Source organism: Astatotilapia calliptera, chromosome 4 (genome assembly GCF_900246225.1).
Source record: "Astatotilapia calliptera chromosome 4, fAstCal1.2, whole genome shotgun sequence".
Lineage (NCBI taxonomy): Eukaryota > Metazoa > Chordata > Actinopteri > Cichliformes > Cichlidae > Astatotilapia > Astatotilapia calliptera.
The window spans coordinates 10059672-10077416 of NC_039305.1; the positions used below are offsets into that span (position 1 = coordinate 10059672).

The window sequence follows — 17745 nt, forward strand, 5'->3', positions numbered from 1 at the left end:
GAAATCTCTAAACGAATGAAAATCTAAGTACAATACAAACAAATACAGGTATATTGGTATGAGGCGTAACAAAGGCATGTGAATAAGATATAAACAGTGTGTGAAGTGAGTCATCGTTCCGTGATTACAGTGCCCCCATACTCCCCCCGTGCGGTCGCGTTTGGTGTTTGCAGTGCGCTGGCGTGCAGGCGAACATGCATTCACGGGAGCAACAGATCCGAGCGCATGCGCAATTCATTGTTTTGACTGAAAATGCCGTCGGTTTCGAAAACGGCGGCCAATGCGTCTCCTCAAACCGAGAAACCTACCCACTATACGTGAGTAAAGCTGCTGCAAAGAAACAACAAAATCGTTCGCTGCTGAAAATGCTCTTTTGAACGCGCACCTTTGCTCGCGTGCATTTCCAGCATTCCTCAACTCCTGTGCGTGCGTTAAAAACATGGTGCTTTTCCTGGCTTTGTGACTACCTAACGTTACATAGCAGACAGCGACTGTACGCTAAAGACATCTGCGTCAATACAGGAAACTCTAGGATCTTAAATCACCAAACTGGTTAGCCAACCGTTAGCGGGATCGTTTTGAAGTGTTTCGTGCTGTTGATGAAAGGGTTTTGATGGGTCTGGTTAATATTACACCGTCAACTTGGTTCGCTAAATGATTAGCCAGGAACTCGCTAACCAGTCCGCTTGTAAATAGCTCGGCCTTATTTTGAGTTCCCTCTTGCTACGCACATTTATAGACGTACGCTCAGGTGCTCTGTACGAGCTTTACGACGAAAAACATACGTAGTCTTCACTCAGCATAGCAAACTAACTCTACTGACCCAAAATGTATAGTAGGCTTCAACACGACTCCCTGCTAAACTTTTCCCTTGGCTAAGCTCTTACTTGCTAGCGGATAGCCGTTTAAATCCCGCTTCGTGTTTGCCCTGCTTGTTTCAGATACTTGAAGGAGTTCAGGACAGAGCAGTGCCCGTTGTTCCTCCAGCACAAGTGTACGCAGCACAGACCCTTTACGTGCTTTCACTGGCATTTTCTCAACCAGCGACGAAGGCGACCCATACGAAGAAGGGACGGGACTTTCAACTACAGCCCCGACGTTTACTGCACCAAGTACGACGAGACCACAGGCATCTGCCCAGATGGCGATGAGTAAGTCCCGCAACTTCAGTCAGGGCAGCTACATGAGTGTGTCACTGCGTCCTGGCAGCTGTTGACGTTTGAAGCATGTTTGTTTGATCTCAGTTTACTCTTTTCATGTCATGTTTTACATTTTTCAGGCTGTATGACCAAAATAGCTTTCCTGAAAGGTTTTAAAGAATTTTAGTTGTTTATGTATAATGAACATGTCTTTGTCTCGCACATAAAATGAAATTAATAGCAAGTAAAAAAGCAAATAAGAAAAAAATGATGCCAGCATTAGGTAACATATTTTGTGTTTAATTTTAACATCAGTATTGCTTAGAAATGTCCATCAAAAAATGACTCAGTGTTTTGTGTTTCTGATATACGGCTGCACATTTAATCGAATATTAATCTCAATCGTGATTTTGATTTTCCACAATAAAATGATGATGATTAATTGATATTGTAAATCCGTCCTTCGCCAATAGAACATAAAGCAAGAGCAAATCAGACACTCCCTGACGACATGCCTGCCTGTGCCAATCATAGCTGTTACCTGCAGCACACTACACAGCCTCAGGGCTCCTAAATGCACTGGACCGCAGTGATGACATACTGTAGATAACAAACCGTTAAAAAGTCTGTCAGCGCAGCAGAAAGTGAAGAGCTCATTCCTAGAAGTTGGATCATCATCATTTGTTGTTTAGAAATGCTTTGGATTTAGGGCAGGTGATGTTAATAAATGCAACAAGCCTGCAGCATTTTTTCTAGATGTGTTGCGCCACAAAACAGCACAACTACTCAGTGTTCCATCCGCTTTACAAAGCAATCACATTCTTTTTGGCCAACGATGTGCCTCCATGAAAATGGACTTCAGGTTCATCATGCAGGTACAATGAATTGCATGAAAGGCTTTATATTGTGCTTCAAAAGGTGCACTTCGGTCTGGTGTATATCACAACACCTCAGAATTTTTAAATGAATAGCAATGGAGCACAATGTAAGAGTAAAAGCTGTACTTATTTTGGGGCTTTTTTCCCCCAATATTTTTCTTCTAAAAGCTTCACTGAATGAGGACCAGTTTTATTTGAATACAAATTTTTTTACATAGTTTTGTCATGCAATATGAATATAAAAACAGCTTTATATCTTTTTTGTTAGTTTTTTTTTTTAAATCACAAAAATGAATCAATCATTTTGTTAAATATTCACAATCCCAGTATAGAACCAAGCAACTGTGATAAGCATTTTGGCCATAATTGTACAGTTCAAGTTTGATAGTGATAATAGGGGGGGGACATTTCCATTATGTATGTATGTATGTATGTATGTATGTATGTTTTGTTGTTGTTGTTTGTTTTTTTTAACAATCTTTTTAACAATTTTGTATGAAGGCATTGCATGACTTCACACCAGTGTTGCATGCATTGTGCAGATAGGTGCAGGTCAGACATAAACATTCCTGCATATCTTTACTGCGCCATTATTAACTCATAAATTGGCTGCATCTACCATTTAGATCCCTTTTGTAAAGGAGAAATTTTGCCACAGATGTTGTCAGCACATTACAGATGTAGCATTGCACTGGGGATGTATCACCTTGACTTTTGGTGTCTCATACACTTACTACGTATAATATAAAAAATATGCAATTAATGTAATATTTAGAGATACACTGATGCTGGAATTGTGGTCTACTGTTGATGTTCACTGGAACAGTGTGAGTTCTTTCTTATGAATAAATAATGGAGCTATTTCAGAGACTTTTAGCTCTTTATGACTGTCTGAAAATGTAGCTACTGCAAAATCATGGGACACAACAGATAAATCAAATATTGGCCACATCTTCATTTACTGATGTTGATAAAAATCTACAAGTCTGAAATCACCATTTTTTTTTGACAGGATTTGCCCTTTATGTGTAGTATGAGAGCAAACCCTCTTGTCCTTGAAGTGGGATATTTGGCTACGTTCACACTGCAGGTCTTAATGTTCAATTCCAATTTTTTGATCAAATCCGATTTTTTTTTCTCTGCTTGTTCACACTACAAATAAAGTGTGACAGCAAACACGCTCTAGTGTGAACCCTCAAAGCGGCCCGCATGCGCAAAAGAAGACGTCACACACAACGCGCTCTGTTTAGACCCAGACCAAACAATATTGTTTGACTGATGGCCCTTAATATAAAGACTTGTGTCGGACTTTACGTTTCCGTTGTAAAGTTATTTTGTTATTTACATATGGCCTAACAATGATCCATATTGCTGTTTTAGAGAGGAGCGGTGCTTCAAAGGATAGTTGCAGATTTCTGTCAGAATCTGCAGATTATACAGTACAAATAAAATATTCACGTTTCTTCAACGTTGTCTTCCCAACAGTTTCACTGGATGGCCAGGAAGTGTTCGCGATGTTTTATCTGGCGCTTCACCGGCGCTGATAATTGCCGTCTGTCTTGTGTCAGTGACGTAAAAGACGGATTTAATGCGACATGACCGTTCAAACAGCAGTCGCTTTCTAAAACATCAGATATGTATCGGATTCAGTACCACATACGAAAGTGACCCAGATCGGATTTGAAAATTATCGGATTTGTGCCGTTCACACTGTCATACCATGATCGGACATGGGTCGCATAGGGTCAAAAAAGTTGGATTTGATGCGCTTTCGCCTGCAGTGTGAACGTAGCCTTTGAGAGGCTGACTCTGCCCCCCAGCATTATATTTACTGCTTCTGCTATTACCTCTGTCTAAAGGCTGTGTAATTTGACACACAACCATTTATTTATATTCCAGGCGTCATATTTTCGAAATATCCATTTACCACAGTGCCCCATTTATAGTTTAATATGTGATTACTGATTATGGAACATCTGTAGTTTTGTGTGTTGGGTATTTTGTGGGCTGTCCCTGGGGGGAAATGGTTTCGCTAAAGGGCTGCGCTTCTCGGTGAGGTGGAAGTTTAATTATCGAGCTGCTAAAGGGTTGCAGTGACATTCCTAATACTAATGCAATAATTTGCGCCGAGTAGTATATACAGACAGCAGCCTCTCGGTGTGACAGGAAATTGTGATGGCGCATTTAATCGAGTGCCTGATAGACATGATTTAAAAAAAAAATGAAATGATTAAAGTATTCAATCCTTACAATTCCTCCTCTACTAATGGATGCTATTTTTGTATGACCTTATGTGTTGCTATAGCAACTGCTCAAGAAAGGAAAATTTGGTTTATTCAAGAGGCTTATTTGCTCTACATATCTTGAGGCATTGGTAGTGTGTTAGCCCTGCATTGTGGTAACAGAATAAAGCGTTTTAGCGCAACTTCACCTATTTCCAACATGTATGGAGGAAAACAAAGTCTGAAGCAATTAAAGCTCAAGCAACATGCATATAAAGAACAAGTTTAACATTGACTGATTCAGCTTGTGGCCTTCAGGATCATTATAAAACGTGCTGCAGGCAACATTTTAATGTGTGCAGACTAAATAAATAAGTAAAAACATTTCTATATGGCCAACATACATATCCATGAAAGAGGCAACAGCACAGATGGCTGGGTGTATGGTCATGTGGCTTAAAGCCAATCATTGTCCCTGAAAATGGGGTGTGCCCAATAGAAAACCAGGGTGGTACTTAATGTGGCACTTAGACAGGAAGAGTGTAAATAACTGGGGTTATTTAAAAAAAGAAATCCCCATCTAGTATCACACACATATCCACTACAAGGGGCACTTTAAAACAACAGGAAGAAAAGTACAGTGGGTAAATAAAATGACGTATGCATGTAAATGCTTTTCACAAAAAGAAAAAGTGCTTTCAAAGGGATATGTCATCCAAATAAAATGGTGTAAACTATTAAAAAAATGCTCTGAAATCATAAAAAGAAAAAAATACACATATTTTGGAACCACGGGGAAAATCATATTAATTAAACATTCTTTGATATTATTAGGTTAGGGTCTTTTTTAAAATAAAAAATCAATAAATATAAGAGATATTATTGTCTGATATAGGATTATGTTCAACATTCCTGTGTCTTCCTTGTTGTACTTTTTTATTTCACGGTGCAACAAATGTTTTGAGATGGTGAAAGGTCTGAATTACCAGCAGGCCAGTTCAGCACCTTGGGCTCTTTGGATGAGAAACCATGCTGCTGTAACAGATGAAGTTTGGGGTTTAGTATGCCCTACAGAAATATTCAATCCCTTCCCTGAAAAAGTTTGTGATTTGGATCAGAATATATGTTGCTCTGAAGCCAGTATATCTTTTTAGCTTTGATTCTGCCTTTGCAATCTTGCAAATCCATAGGTACTAATGCACCCGTTATACCCCATATCATACGGGTCAGAGATGCAGGCTTTTGAACTGAGCACTGATAACTGCAGAGCTGCTTTTAAGTTTGAAAACATTTGCTCGGAAGAGTGTGTTGCAACTTGTGTGGTTGGTACACAGATTGCAACATTTACATCAAGGTTAAAAGTGTCAATCACTGGCCTGCAAAGTTACCATTTTAAAACTCTAGATTTCCAGAGTCCTGCACTTACAGCAGAATCTTAAAATATGTACAGCTATAAGAATTCCTTTATAGTCCTTATGGATTTATAGTGAATTGTTATAGCATTAACATTAATAATCGAAGAAGGATGAAGCATTTTAAAATAATTGTACTTGTGCTATATGTTTAGTTTTTGGACATTTTATGTTGCATATTATTTCATTGCCTTGTCAGATTGTTTCTGTTCAGATATCCTATTTGGATCAACTGGTGAAAGTTGTGAATGTTTTCTTTGTTTTTCTTAGCTGTCCTTATTTACACCGGACCACTGGTGACACAGAGCGCAAGTACCATCTACGATATTACAAGACTGGCACTTGTATCCATGAGACAGATGCTCGAGGGCATTGTGTGAAGAATGGCCTCCACTGTGCTTTTGCTCATGGGCCACATGATCTCCGACCTCCAGTCTATGATATCAGGTGACATGCAAAGCAAATAGTGGCCTCTTTTATGCCTGCCAGACTTTTCACTCAGAGCTTACAATGCATTTAGCAAATGAGCTACATTAAACCCCTGCAGTGCAGAGTAGCTATTTTGTATGTGTGGATTTGGTTTATAGAGACTTTTTTTTTCCTGAACAAGTTATAATATATAAATATGTTTTAATGAGCTTAAGGAGTCTGTTTAAATCAGTGCATACACTCATAAGTAATGGTCATGTACTGCTCTGCTGACTTTCATGTGAGCTGGACAAGTAAAACACATCAATGACAACCTGTTAAAAAGAAACGCCTCCAAATTTGTCTTTATTTCTCATGTCTCAAGACAGTCTGACAACATTAACAATTAGCTAGTCATTTATAAAACAAGTTACAGCCAAATTAAGAAAAAGAAGACATCATGTCTTGGTTTTTCCAGCATGGACTACACTCACATTACAAAGAAATGCTACTATTGAAGATGAAAGAAGGGTGTGGGCACAGGGTCTTGGTTTTCACGCTGTCTGTCTTTGTGAAAGTGACAATGGTTCAGACTCAGATGAAATTACCAGCTCACACTACTACTTTAATGACATCATTGTCAGTGTTTCTGCTGTAACTTCTCCAAAATCCCTTAAAAGTTTTACTCTCAAAAACCATTACAGTGGGCCCTGTTGGATCCTTTAGTGGTCCAATTCCAGCCCACAGGCCGTAGGTTTGCAGTTTCCTTTGGATGTACTATATACATCTAATCCATGATATGGTGTCTCTTTATATTTATTTGTGTAGTATTTTGAGTTTCAAAGTAAGCAAATATCATTAGATTGAAACTTGTTTTTGACTGGTTATGAGAGTAGGCTTGGAGATTTCCCCTTCAGAGTGTTTTTCAGTTTCCTTTAAAGTGTTTTTTGGTGTTGTTGTTGTTGTTGCTTTGTTTTTGTTTTTGTTTGTTTGTTTTTGTTTTTTTGTTTTTTTTAAGGTACACTGAGTTAAAAATGTTTTTAACTCTTTATGCACAGAGAAATCCAAGCACAAGAGGCCCTCCAAAATGGACAGTTGGGATCTGGGGAAGGGATTCCTGATTTGCAGCCTGGTGTGCTAGCCAGCCAAGCTATGATTGAAAAAACTCTGACAGAAGATCCCCGGTGGCAAGGTTAGAAACTCCAACTTGCATGCCGTTTGTTGTATTGAATGCTAATCAAATCAATGTTCTTTATTTATTCGTTTTGTTTATTTATTTATTTTTCATTGTAATAGGGATAAGAAAGTAAACTGCGATGCCTCTTTTTGCAGATACCACTTTTGTTTTAGCCAATTATAAAACAGATCAGTGTACTAAGCCACCCAGACTATGCAGACAGGGCTATGCTTGCCCCCACTACCACAACAGTAGAGATCGGAGGAGAAATCCTCGAAAGTTCAAGTACAGGTGAGTTTTCATTCTGTATAAGTTAAAATATGAAGGCTTCTAATTCTAAAATGTTAAAGCTGCCTCTTCTGAATGCAGGTCAACTCCTTGCCCTAATGTGAAGCACGGTGATGAATGGGGCGAGCCCTCAAAGTGTGAAAGTGGAGACAGTTGCCAGTATTGCCATTCTCGTACCGAACAGCAGTTTCATCCAGAGGTGAGTTAAGTTTGTTTTAGTCACGATGCGAGTTTTTCAAGCTTAGAGTGAAAATACAATGGCCATAATGCATAATATGATGTATTTTTGAGCATTAGTTGTGCCTAGAAGTAGTGTGAAATGTCAACAAAATGTTCATAGAGATGCTTATAAGCAAAAAACTCTTTCACTCACATAATTATAACCATTTTGTGTTAATGCTACATTTAAAAAAAAAAATAAAAATTTGTAATAGTAAGATTATTTTAAAAAATAAGATTATTATTATAATCTTAATTTTAAAATTAAGATTATAATAATAAAGATTATTGCACATTTTCATTACTAGTACATGTCCATGGTACTGTATTTCTTGTCCTGTTCATCTTCTTGCCAGACAGATACATGTATCATTGAGAAAAATTACAAGTGCTCGGTGGATGTTGTTTATATGGAAAAACAGAGTAATTTTAGCCTTGTTACTAGGCATGTACAGTTAAATTTTTGTGATGGAAGTTGTTGTTGTGAAATTAAAACAATAGGAAGCTTTCATAAGGTGCTGAAGGAAAGGCTAAAAATGGATTGTCACCCATTGATAGGTGGTTTCCAGGCAACATGATGGCATTAGATCCTGCGTAATTCAACTTCTGTGGATATAGATTCAATTCAGTTTTATTTATCTAGCAGTAGTTTATAACAACGGCCACCTCAAGATGCTTTATATTTATTTTGTTTATTGTAAGTAAAAAGCCTACAATATCAGTGGTATAGAATGAGAGGCCCCCCCCAGGAGCCTAAGCCTGTAGCATAACCATTGGCTGGTTCAGGGTCACCTGAACAGACAGATTTCATGTATTATAGTCATATTACTGTGACTACATCACTCATCTCCTCGGTCTCTAATGTATGAACCATAATATTGTTTTGTTGATGAGACTGACGCTGTGGTTAGTTTTCTATAGTGAGACACATTTTCATCTTATTTCTTTATAATCCTGATTTTCTGTCTCCCAAGATCTACAGATCCACCAAATGCAATGACATGCGCCAGACTGGATACTGTCCCAGAGGACCATTTTGTGCATTTGCACATGTAGAAAGTAAGTGCATGTTTGCCTTAATACTATCTGAGTACAGTGAAAAGGATTTGAGGGTGTTTTGAGACTTAACATATACATATGTTATGTTTATATGTTTTTAGGAATTCCTTCTACAGAAGAGACCATGAGCTCATTGCTAACAGCGATACAGTCGAGTTCTCAGTCCCAGCTGAGCTCTCAGCAGTATTCAGAGTGTCCAGTCACTGAGTGGAACAGTGGAGGAAACTCCACCAACAGCACAGCCAGTAGCAATGGACAAATAGGAAGTGTAGGTTGTCTCCATTTCTCACTCACACGAGACACAATTTTAAACAGTTTGATTTCAAACGTCTGAGAACTCTGTCATCACTTTCATAGCTCATCCATTGTGATGTTTTTATTTCGTGTCATTTTTTTGTATTCATCGTTTTTATAAGACCATGTGCACTTGTCTTTCTCAGGTTTCATGTTCTAATAGCTCAACTGTAACGTCAAGCTCAGGAAGCGACACTTTGTTATCCCCAATGGGATCCATCAGCAGCAGGCTCAAATCCTTAAATAATAATAATTCATGTTCAGAGTCCACCACATCCAGTGTCTCATCTCTGACGTCTAACTATCCCAAAGCTCCGGGCTTTGAACGTGAAGATCAGGTACACAGACTGCTCTCTCTAACCTCGGGAAAACCAAACCCCACACACAGCTTAGGGCTTTACACTTTTATCGCAGCCATTTGTCACTCGTTTATTGTTTGCCATGCCATTTTAATTTGACCACTTCAAGCCCTTTTCCTCGTATTTCATTGTTTGCTTGTCATGTCATTGATTTCTTTAAAATATCCCATTACGTACATGCACTATATGTATGTGATGATGACTTGTTAAATGTTAAACACCTGTCGAATATTACAGGACACTTTTCAATTGCTTTAAAATGACTTTAAAAGAGCTAAAATTTTGTTTTTGAGACACTACACTAAGGCCCAGTATAAGATGAAATAACTAGAACTGTGAATAATGGAAAGCTGCTTTATTAGAGCCCTAGAATAAAAATATGGCATAAAAATGGTCTCCACCGCTCCCCTGCAGCTGAGCCACAAACCACATCCTGGACTTTAAAATGAACATAATATGCTCACTTTATGGCATTTCTGTTCGTCTAAAGAAATGTCAAATCTTCTGAAGTGTAGCATTGTCTTATGATCAAGCTGACCAGCAAATAGTTTCGGTTCTTAAACTGCATTTGTGGTTTTATAGTTCCTTGCTAAGAATTCCCCTAAAGGGAATTTTTAAATGTTTTCTGGCTTTATTGAAGACTTCCACTCACAGTAAAATGTTACTGTCTCCTGCACTCACGATTTGCTAGTGCTACAAGATGAAGGCAGAATGAAGTAACGTGATCGGTTTAATTACAGTCTGCAGTCAGTCTGAAGAAAGGTGCTCCATAAATGTTAATCATCAGAATGACAAGAGCCGTGAGCGCTGCGAAGCCTAAGTGCAGGGACGGTGAAAAATGGTTAAGATAAAATGTGTTAGTCCAGGGCAGGTGCAATAAAACTATTTTGATTAATACTGGCTTGATGTAAAGGATATGGCACTGAAATAGACTGTCTTTGCCATTTGATCATTTCCAGATTAAGAACAAGGGACAGGTGGATCAAAAAATGATGGACCAAGAAAAACAGGTTTGTTTTTAGTGAGTCATTTAGATAATGTGTTTATTTTATTATGAAACTTGTAATTGAGAACATAGGAATTAAACGCTTTACTGTGCTTTGCTTTTAGACACAAAATACTGTATTCTCTGTGGTGAACCCATTGGCATCAAGCTTTACCTCCAGTATAACATCAAGCTTGGCCTCTAGTATTGGTTCAGACAGTTCTTCACCCACCACCTTATCAACGATGAATGCAAAAGCCACTCCTTTCTATCCAGGGAGCAACACAGTGGAGTCTGTCATTGGTAAGTGTATGCAAAACAAAGGGAAAACAGCTTGAACTGACTGTCACTCTGCAGTTTGTTGTCAAATTTCAGTCAGATTTGTTTTGTTTCCCGTCAGGATCCGCACTGGACCTCAACTTTAGTGACATTAATGTTGCATCGCTTGATAAGGAGTTAGAGGATCAAGATAACAGTGTGGGAATGGCAGGTAAGGTCACTTCATATGTTTCAAGCACTTATTCATCACAAATCCTTCCATTAGGATTTGTGTGTTTCTAAAGAACACCTGTATATGCTTTGTCCTTCAGGTCAAAGGGTGCTAAGTGGATCTGCTCCTGTCAACATTCCTGGCTCATTGGCACGATCATCTTCTTTTAATTCTTCATCATCGCTCTCCACCTCCCCTCTAAGTTCTCTCTCCCAGTCGCTGTCACAGTCCCTGCTGTCTGGGACAGTATCTCAGCAAAATCAACCTTCAAACATGCTAGCCAAGCAAGAGCACGGCCTTCTGGGAACACCCACCTCCTCTTCCCAGAACTCTCTGGGTAAGCTGATCGCATTTTCCCCCGAGCAAGCTGGAAAGCATTTGCTTTCATCAGCCCCTTCCTTCAGCTTCCCTTCGGTGTTTAATCTAGTTCTGTGTGCAGTAGTGAAGCTGAAAGTATGACTAATAGAGATGGATCGTGTAAAAAGTGACACAAGTTAGTGCAACCAAGATTTTGTTTAATCTAAATCGCTCTTATCTTAACACGTCGCTCACCTAGGCTTGAACGGAGGAGCTAGCAGCATTTGGGACTTTGTAAGTGGCAGCTTTTCACCCAGTCCATCTCCAGTTTTCAGCAGCCTAACCTCCACAACCACCAGTGCTGATGTGGCCCGCCTTTTCAGAGAGCTGGATGAGGCCAAGAGGAAGATCAAACAATTTGAGGAGGCCTGGCATCAGGTGAAGCAAGTAAGTATACACACTGACTGTGTGCCAGTTATTTCCCTTTTTATACTTTTTTTTTAATTCAACCCTCACCTTTGTTCCAGGCCTGTGAAGCTTGCCAGAAAGACGCTCATGAAGCAAAGGAGCAAGCAAAGACAGCAGAGGCAGAGCGGCAGCTGGCAGAACAGAAATGGGAAGAAACGGAGCGCAAGCTGAAAGAGCTCCAGGGGGACTTTGATGCGCTTTGTCGCACCCCTGGAACACCTCTTCTACGTAGCTATGGAGAGCTGGACCAGCTTCCCTTGTCTAAGCTTCACTCCATCCAGAGTCAGCTGCGTAATGACCTAGACCTTATAGATGGGGTAAGAAAGCCCAGAGCACACACAGCATTTCATTTGTAGCATCGGTTTAGTTTTAAAACAGTTTGTCAGACTGTCATTCAGATCCATGTTTGTCATCAAGCATGTTTATTTGAAAAGTCTGCATGAACTGCATTTCCCTAAGTTGCAGCTGATCTCAATTCTCTTCTTCCCCCAACAGGTAATATATCAGCTTCAGTCAAAGAAATGTATAGTTTGCCAAAAGCATGATCGTTGCATTGTTCTGCAGCCTTGCCAACATTATGTACTCTGTGAGAACTGTGCACCTAGTAAAACAGAATGTCCCTACTGTAGAACAAAAATATTGAAGTGGTGATGTACAGTTACTTAAGGTACTATTTAATCAATTAGCCCTTTGAAAAACTACTAATAAATATTACAATTTTCTACACAGCAGTGTCTGTTAGGATGAAATGGTGTTTGACTGACCAAACAAATAGTATTATCAATCAGATTGCATACAGGGGATTCAATCGTTGTGGTTTTTGCTCATTTTATGTTCACTTGACATCAAATAGCCAAGCACTTTCTATATGAAAACCAGGCACTTAGTTAATGAATAATATGGAATCATGATTAAAATATTGTACAGGACATAAAATCAGGTCCTCCTAGCACACAGCCACCTGTCTACTATCCCACCTAGGCAAGAGTACATACAAAATTATACATTAGAAGTCTGCTACTAAGCTTACTTAAAAATTCCGTACATAAGGACTGAGTTTGTATCTAAATGCAATGCTTATAACTTACAATTATGAACTGCTTTAATGTGAATAAACATTAAAGCATTGAACCATAAGGATGTTAGGGTGACATCTCAAAAATTGGCAAATGTTGGGAACATGGTGGCCATCCAAAGCTGAGGTTATTCTGCTGATGGTAAAGCTAAAGTGAGCAAAACTCAAAGCAGATATGTCTTTAATTACAGAGGAACTCATCCGGATCAAAAAATAACAATTTGGAAACCATTCAAGAAACCAGACATCCTAGCACCAAGTGACTGATGTCTAATCCAGGAATCACATATTTGTTTTAAGCTCAATTAGTCTGATCAGGAAAACAATATATGTGCACTGGTGGTGTATGTGATGGAGAACCACAAAGCAGGTCCGTGTCAAGCTGAATTAGTATACATTTCATTATTAAACACAGCGCTACGAGAACTGTTTATGTGATGAAAACCACATTTTCATTGTAGTAAAAAAACAGATTCATAAAATACTAAAGATCCAGTAAGGTTTGTCATCTTTAAATCAAGAGAAAATCTCAAAACACCATTTAAAGCAGTCCTCTTTAATTAAAGTCATATTTTCTTTAAACCCTCCAAAATAAAATTTCACCAACTTTCTTTTTTAAATGCAAAACAGTCAAGCATCATTATTTTGACCAACTTTCTGAAGAAGTTTTTCTTATTAAAAGCACTTTGTTGACCTGGGACTTTATTCAAGGGTATATATAAATATATATAAATATAGAAATTTGCTTTAAGCTGCTTTGTAGGTATTCTTTTGTGTCTTTATTTTTTAGATTTATACATTTGTTTTCTACATAATAAGCTACACAATGTCTGAAGCTTTTGTGTGTACTGTGAAACATAATTGAATATTTCATGTTTCCTATTGTTAGATCATAGCATGGTTCTACATATTAAGATTTCATTAAAAAAAAAAAAGTACTTAATAGTTTCTACTTTCATAACTAGATTTATAAAAATTTCAATCAAATAAGTGCAAATTTAAACTGCACTTTAGGCATAACCAGCAGCTGTAATATCAGTAAGGCACATGCTACATGTTAAGGCTGTTTTTCAATCAGTTTTGTTTTGTAGAAATTTATATAGCCTATCCATTAGAGAAGCATGTATTGTATTTGCTATAAGCCTGAAACTGGGATTTTTTTTTCTTTCCTTTTTTCCCACTTTTTATTTTTTTTTTCCTCTTATTTTTTGTAGGAATCTAGCCTCTTGACCTTGTCTAGAACATATCGGCCTCTAACTCTAAAGTGCCTTGCCTTAGTTCAAAAGGTTATGTGTAGAATTGTCAACGCAAACACAAGTAGTCAAAGCTTGTGCACGCGTTTTCTGCAAAATGTGTATTTTAATTCTGCAGAGGCATTGACATGTTTATGACTATATGTGTGTAAATATAAATATATGCCAGTGTATTTGGCCAAATTCCATTAAGTATTTCTGCAGAAGATGATTGAATATGAAAATTGTCAGTGCCTGTGTCCTGACTTTGCCCTTGGAAATGAACCTTCCCCTCCACCTACCCACTCACCCACTCATTCCTTGGTTGTGGTGCTCTTTTGGTGCAGCTTCAGTCTTTGAATTTAGATTTCCAGTTTAAGATTTGGGAGTATGCAAAGTTAGGCCACATGAATTTATACGGCAACATACAAAATGCTTTTTTTAAACAGTTCAGTAGGGTTTGTTGTAATGATTCTGCAGTGAATGAAGATTTCCACAGTAATTTTCTGCGTTGGGTTTGTGCTTAGATTCCCGTAATTCAGATGACCTTCTACTGTGTTTAAAAAAACAAACAAAAAAAACCCTTTTTATTCTTGCTTTAAAACCAGTAGAAAGTCATGCATCTCCAGGTACACTTTTTGCTACTTATAAATGGGAAAATGCATTGTTTACATTTACACAGATGACAATTAAGAAACTCAGAGGAAAAATATCAAGAAAGGTTAATGGTATTTTAGGATTTTCATGATTATATTAAAGCATAAAAGGCAGGCTAAACATTTCATGTATTGCATGTTATGCGATATATTAACCAGCTACACAAAAGGAGAAAAAAGAAAAAAAAAATGTTCGCACTGTGTCACACTGCCAGAATATTTGTACTTATTTTAGTGTAGTTAAGGCTTAATAACTTCTGCAAGCTTCGCTGCTACTGGAAAAGGTATTAATGTAGTTTCTTGTAAACATTTAGATGTTTGAATGTTGTTGTGCATCCACAGCTCAGATTTCAGATCCTGGAATAATGTCTTCTGCATCTAACTTGACTTAATCTTTTTTTTCTTGTTTCAAATTGAATTCTTCATTTGTAAATTCATTTCAGTCTAAGTTTCAGTACTTTTGTAAATCCTTAAAATGATGTCAAGGACCTGCACTACAGTAGATGGTCCCTTTTTTGTTTATTTTTATTTGAATTGATTGAAGGTTGGCTTTGTTTCCTCACCCCCCTATACACTGGATAGCAGTGTACAGTGCAGCTAATTCACAGTATCCTTTTGTTCTGTTTTGTTTTGCCTGTGAAGCCAACAAAATTAATGATGTCTAGTGGGGAAAATCTAAAAATGAACCAAAGCGGTGGTCTAGTAGCTGTCCAATTATGTATTGTGAGGGGAAAATTTACCCTTGAACAGAATTCAGACAAGTACTCGAGTATTGGGCAGATCACCCTGTAGCTGTCAGCATAGCTCGGTCTTTCCCGAATCTCTAGGTGAGACAGCGTTGTGAGTGGCAGGAATTCTATTTTTAGATGGATTTATTGTAATTTGTTTTGCATTAATATTTCATTCAGTATATCCTGAGTCAATAACAGGACTTTGCCAGTGGCTTTCGCTTACAACAGTAACAGACTTGAGCCCATGTTTTGTAGTTTTACCAAAGACCTGTATTGTTATTTCTTTTCTACTACATTTCATCATTTGTCTTCATTAATGAAAAGTGAAATTGATTTTAAAAAGTAAATCACCTAGTACCTTAAATAGTTAATGTTCATTAACAGTAATCTTTTTTTTTTTCTTTTTTCTATCTAAAGCTTGTCATAGTGAGTGGCAGATGATTATAAATGCATGGGTCAGATCCTTACAAAATGTGTATTCGTACATTTGATTTTTGTATTAAGTATACATTGACGTTTATGGCACATTGTGCAGTACTGGCAAGCACATGCTGACCTTAAGCGCGGATTCAGTGTAAGTTTAATTGTTGTCTACAGTGAAGGAATGTCAAAGGTGAATGACATTTGTGCTTCTGAAGTGGCCATATAAACTTCACTACTGTTGTGAAGTCAATTTTGTTTGTTGATTTTTGCTTATCTACATAAAAATCAGTTTGGAAATGAATAGCATTGTGTACTGTTATGCTAGGCCTGTAAGGTGCTTTCTTTTTATCCGACTCTGTTTTCTGTTTCTTAAAGCCGTGGTCCAAATTAGTTGTTGTTTTCCCGGGGACAGATGACAATTGTGACGCATCAATTGCAGATACAGACATAATTCCACTTAATTTGTTGCTGACCCTCAGTCTCTCTAGAGACTAGTCTACCTGCCAAAAATTTCTAGAAGAAATGAAACGTTCTCTTTGGAAGCACAGCTTGGTTTTTCTTTACATTTCTTCAGATTTCTTTAATTGTTTCTCTCGGACCAATTACGCTTTCAAATGTGTCTGTGCCTTTTAATAATTCTGTAATGTGGATTAATTGAAGAGACAAAATATAACTTGCTCAATTGGAATCAAAAGTTCAGTGCCTTACAGTATTTTGTGGACCATAATGTGATCGCTAAATGTCTCATACATTCAGCCTACTTCAGCTGAAAGGAAAAAGGCTAATCTAATGATGTTTGCTTCACCAGTTTAAGAGGATGAAGCAGATTTTTTTTTTTTAACTGACTGATAATCGTCTGTATTTGCCATGCACTTCAAGAAAACACAGCAACGCCCGACCACTGAACACACAGATCTGATGTGGATTTGTCATTTGATATCAGAAACCCAACAGTTTGCAAAGAAAAGCACCAAACAGGGAGAATCTTGTATATGAACTGTAATAGATGTATCATTATGCTCTGCATTGGAATAGTTTAATCTATTTTGCATTATTGTTAGTTGTTGTGTCTTCTTTGTTGTTTTTTTGTTTGTTTGTTTGTTTTTAACATTATAAAAATGGAGCCAGAAGATTTATGCAATCTTGTACATGTATGGAGCTGTTCAAATTAAGTAAAAAAAGAAATATTAGTGTAAAGTCAAAAGTAAATGATCTTAATGTGGAGCCGGTTGTTCCATGTACTTTAGAAAATTTCAGTAAAAATGTTATTTTAACATTGAAACCCTGAAATATTGAATGTATTGCTCTAAATTAGAATTTCAATGAATAGGTCACTGGATATTATGGAGCGCAGTTAATTGATTATGATGTAGCATCTAGTTGTGAACTTCTATTCAATAAAATTTATTAGAACTTAAACAAATGCAAGTTTTCAAGTTTCTATTTGTTAGCATAATCATAAAATAACTATAAAGAAAGAAATGTATTTTTCTCAGGGTAAAACAGTGATTTGTTAGAGAATGTTAAATCTGAGGAAACTGCATTTCATGGATCTATTTACTTAATGTAAGTGGGTTTAGACATTATAGATTAAAACATATGTCCCTTATTTTGTGATGAGCTGTATGGATATGTAGGAAATTCTATACTGATAATTGTAGAAATTATTCTGTTGGTATATATTGATATTTTTGTGTTGTGAACACAAAAACAGGTGCAAGTCTTAGAATACTAGATGTTTCTTTTCTACATTGAGGATTGTGTACCGCATATTTACTGTAGTGTATTACTAGTTTGTTAACACTTGTTAAATTGTTACACTACAGTTATGCAATGGTTTACAGAGTTCACAAAATTATTTTTATCATCTTGAGAATTAAAATAATTTTTCATCTGAAAAGTGTGACTAATTTTTGTCTCAAACACAACTGAC

At 37.3% G+C, this 17745-nt stretch overlaps 1 protein-coding gene across 5 annotated transcripts; it reads left to right on the forward strand.

Moving 5' to 3' along the window:
- Window positions 1-170: 170 nt before the first annotated feature.
- unkl (unk like zinc finger) lies at window positions 171-17712 on the forward strand. 5 transcript variants are annotated; one of them, XM_026164505.1, is made up of 16 exons: window positions 171-317; window positions 942-1151; window positions 5922-6098; window positions 7118-7251; window positions 7392-7527; window positions 7606-7723; window positions 8718-8802; window positions 8904-9070; window positions 9243-9434; window positions 10415-10465; window positions 10566-10743; window positions 10820-10930; window positions 11031-11267; window positions 11556-11674; window positions 11755-12012; window positions 12191-17712. In XM_026164505.1, the coding sequence occupies exons 1-16, from the start codon at window positions 253-255 to the stop codon at window positions 12344-12346; spliced, it is 2394 nt and encodes a 797-aa protein (XP_026020290.1). In that variant the 5' UTR covers window positions 171-252; the 3' UTR covers window positions 12347-17712. The 5 variants fall into 5 exon arrangements, with proteins under 5 accessions (XP_026020290.1, XP_026020287.1, XP_026020289.1 ...); XM_026164502.1 differs by having other exon boundaries at window positions 172-317; window positions 11487-11674; XM_026164504.1 differs by having other exon boundaries at window positions 172-317; window positions 10841-10930; window positions 11487-11674.
- Window positions 17713-17745: the final 33 nt, after the last annotated feature.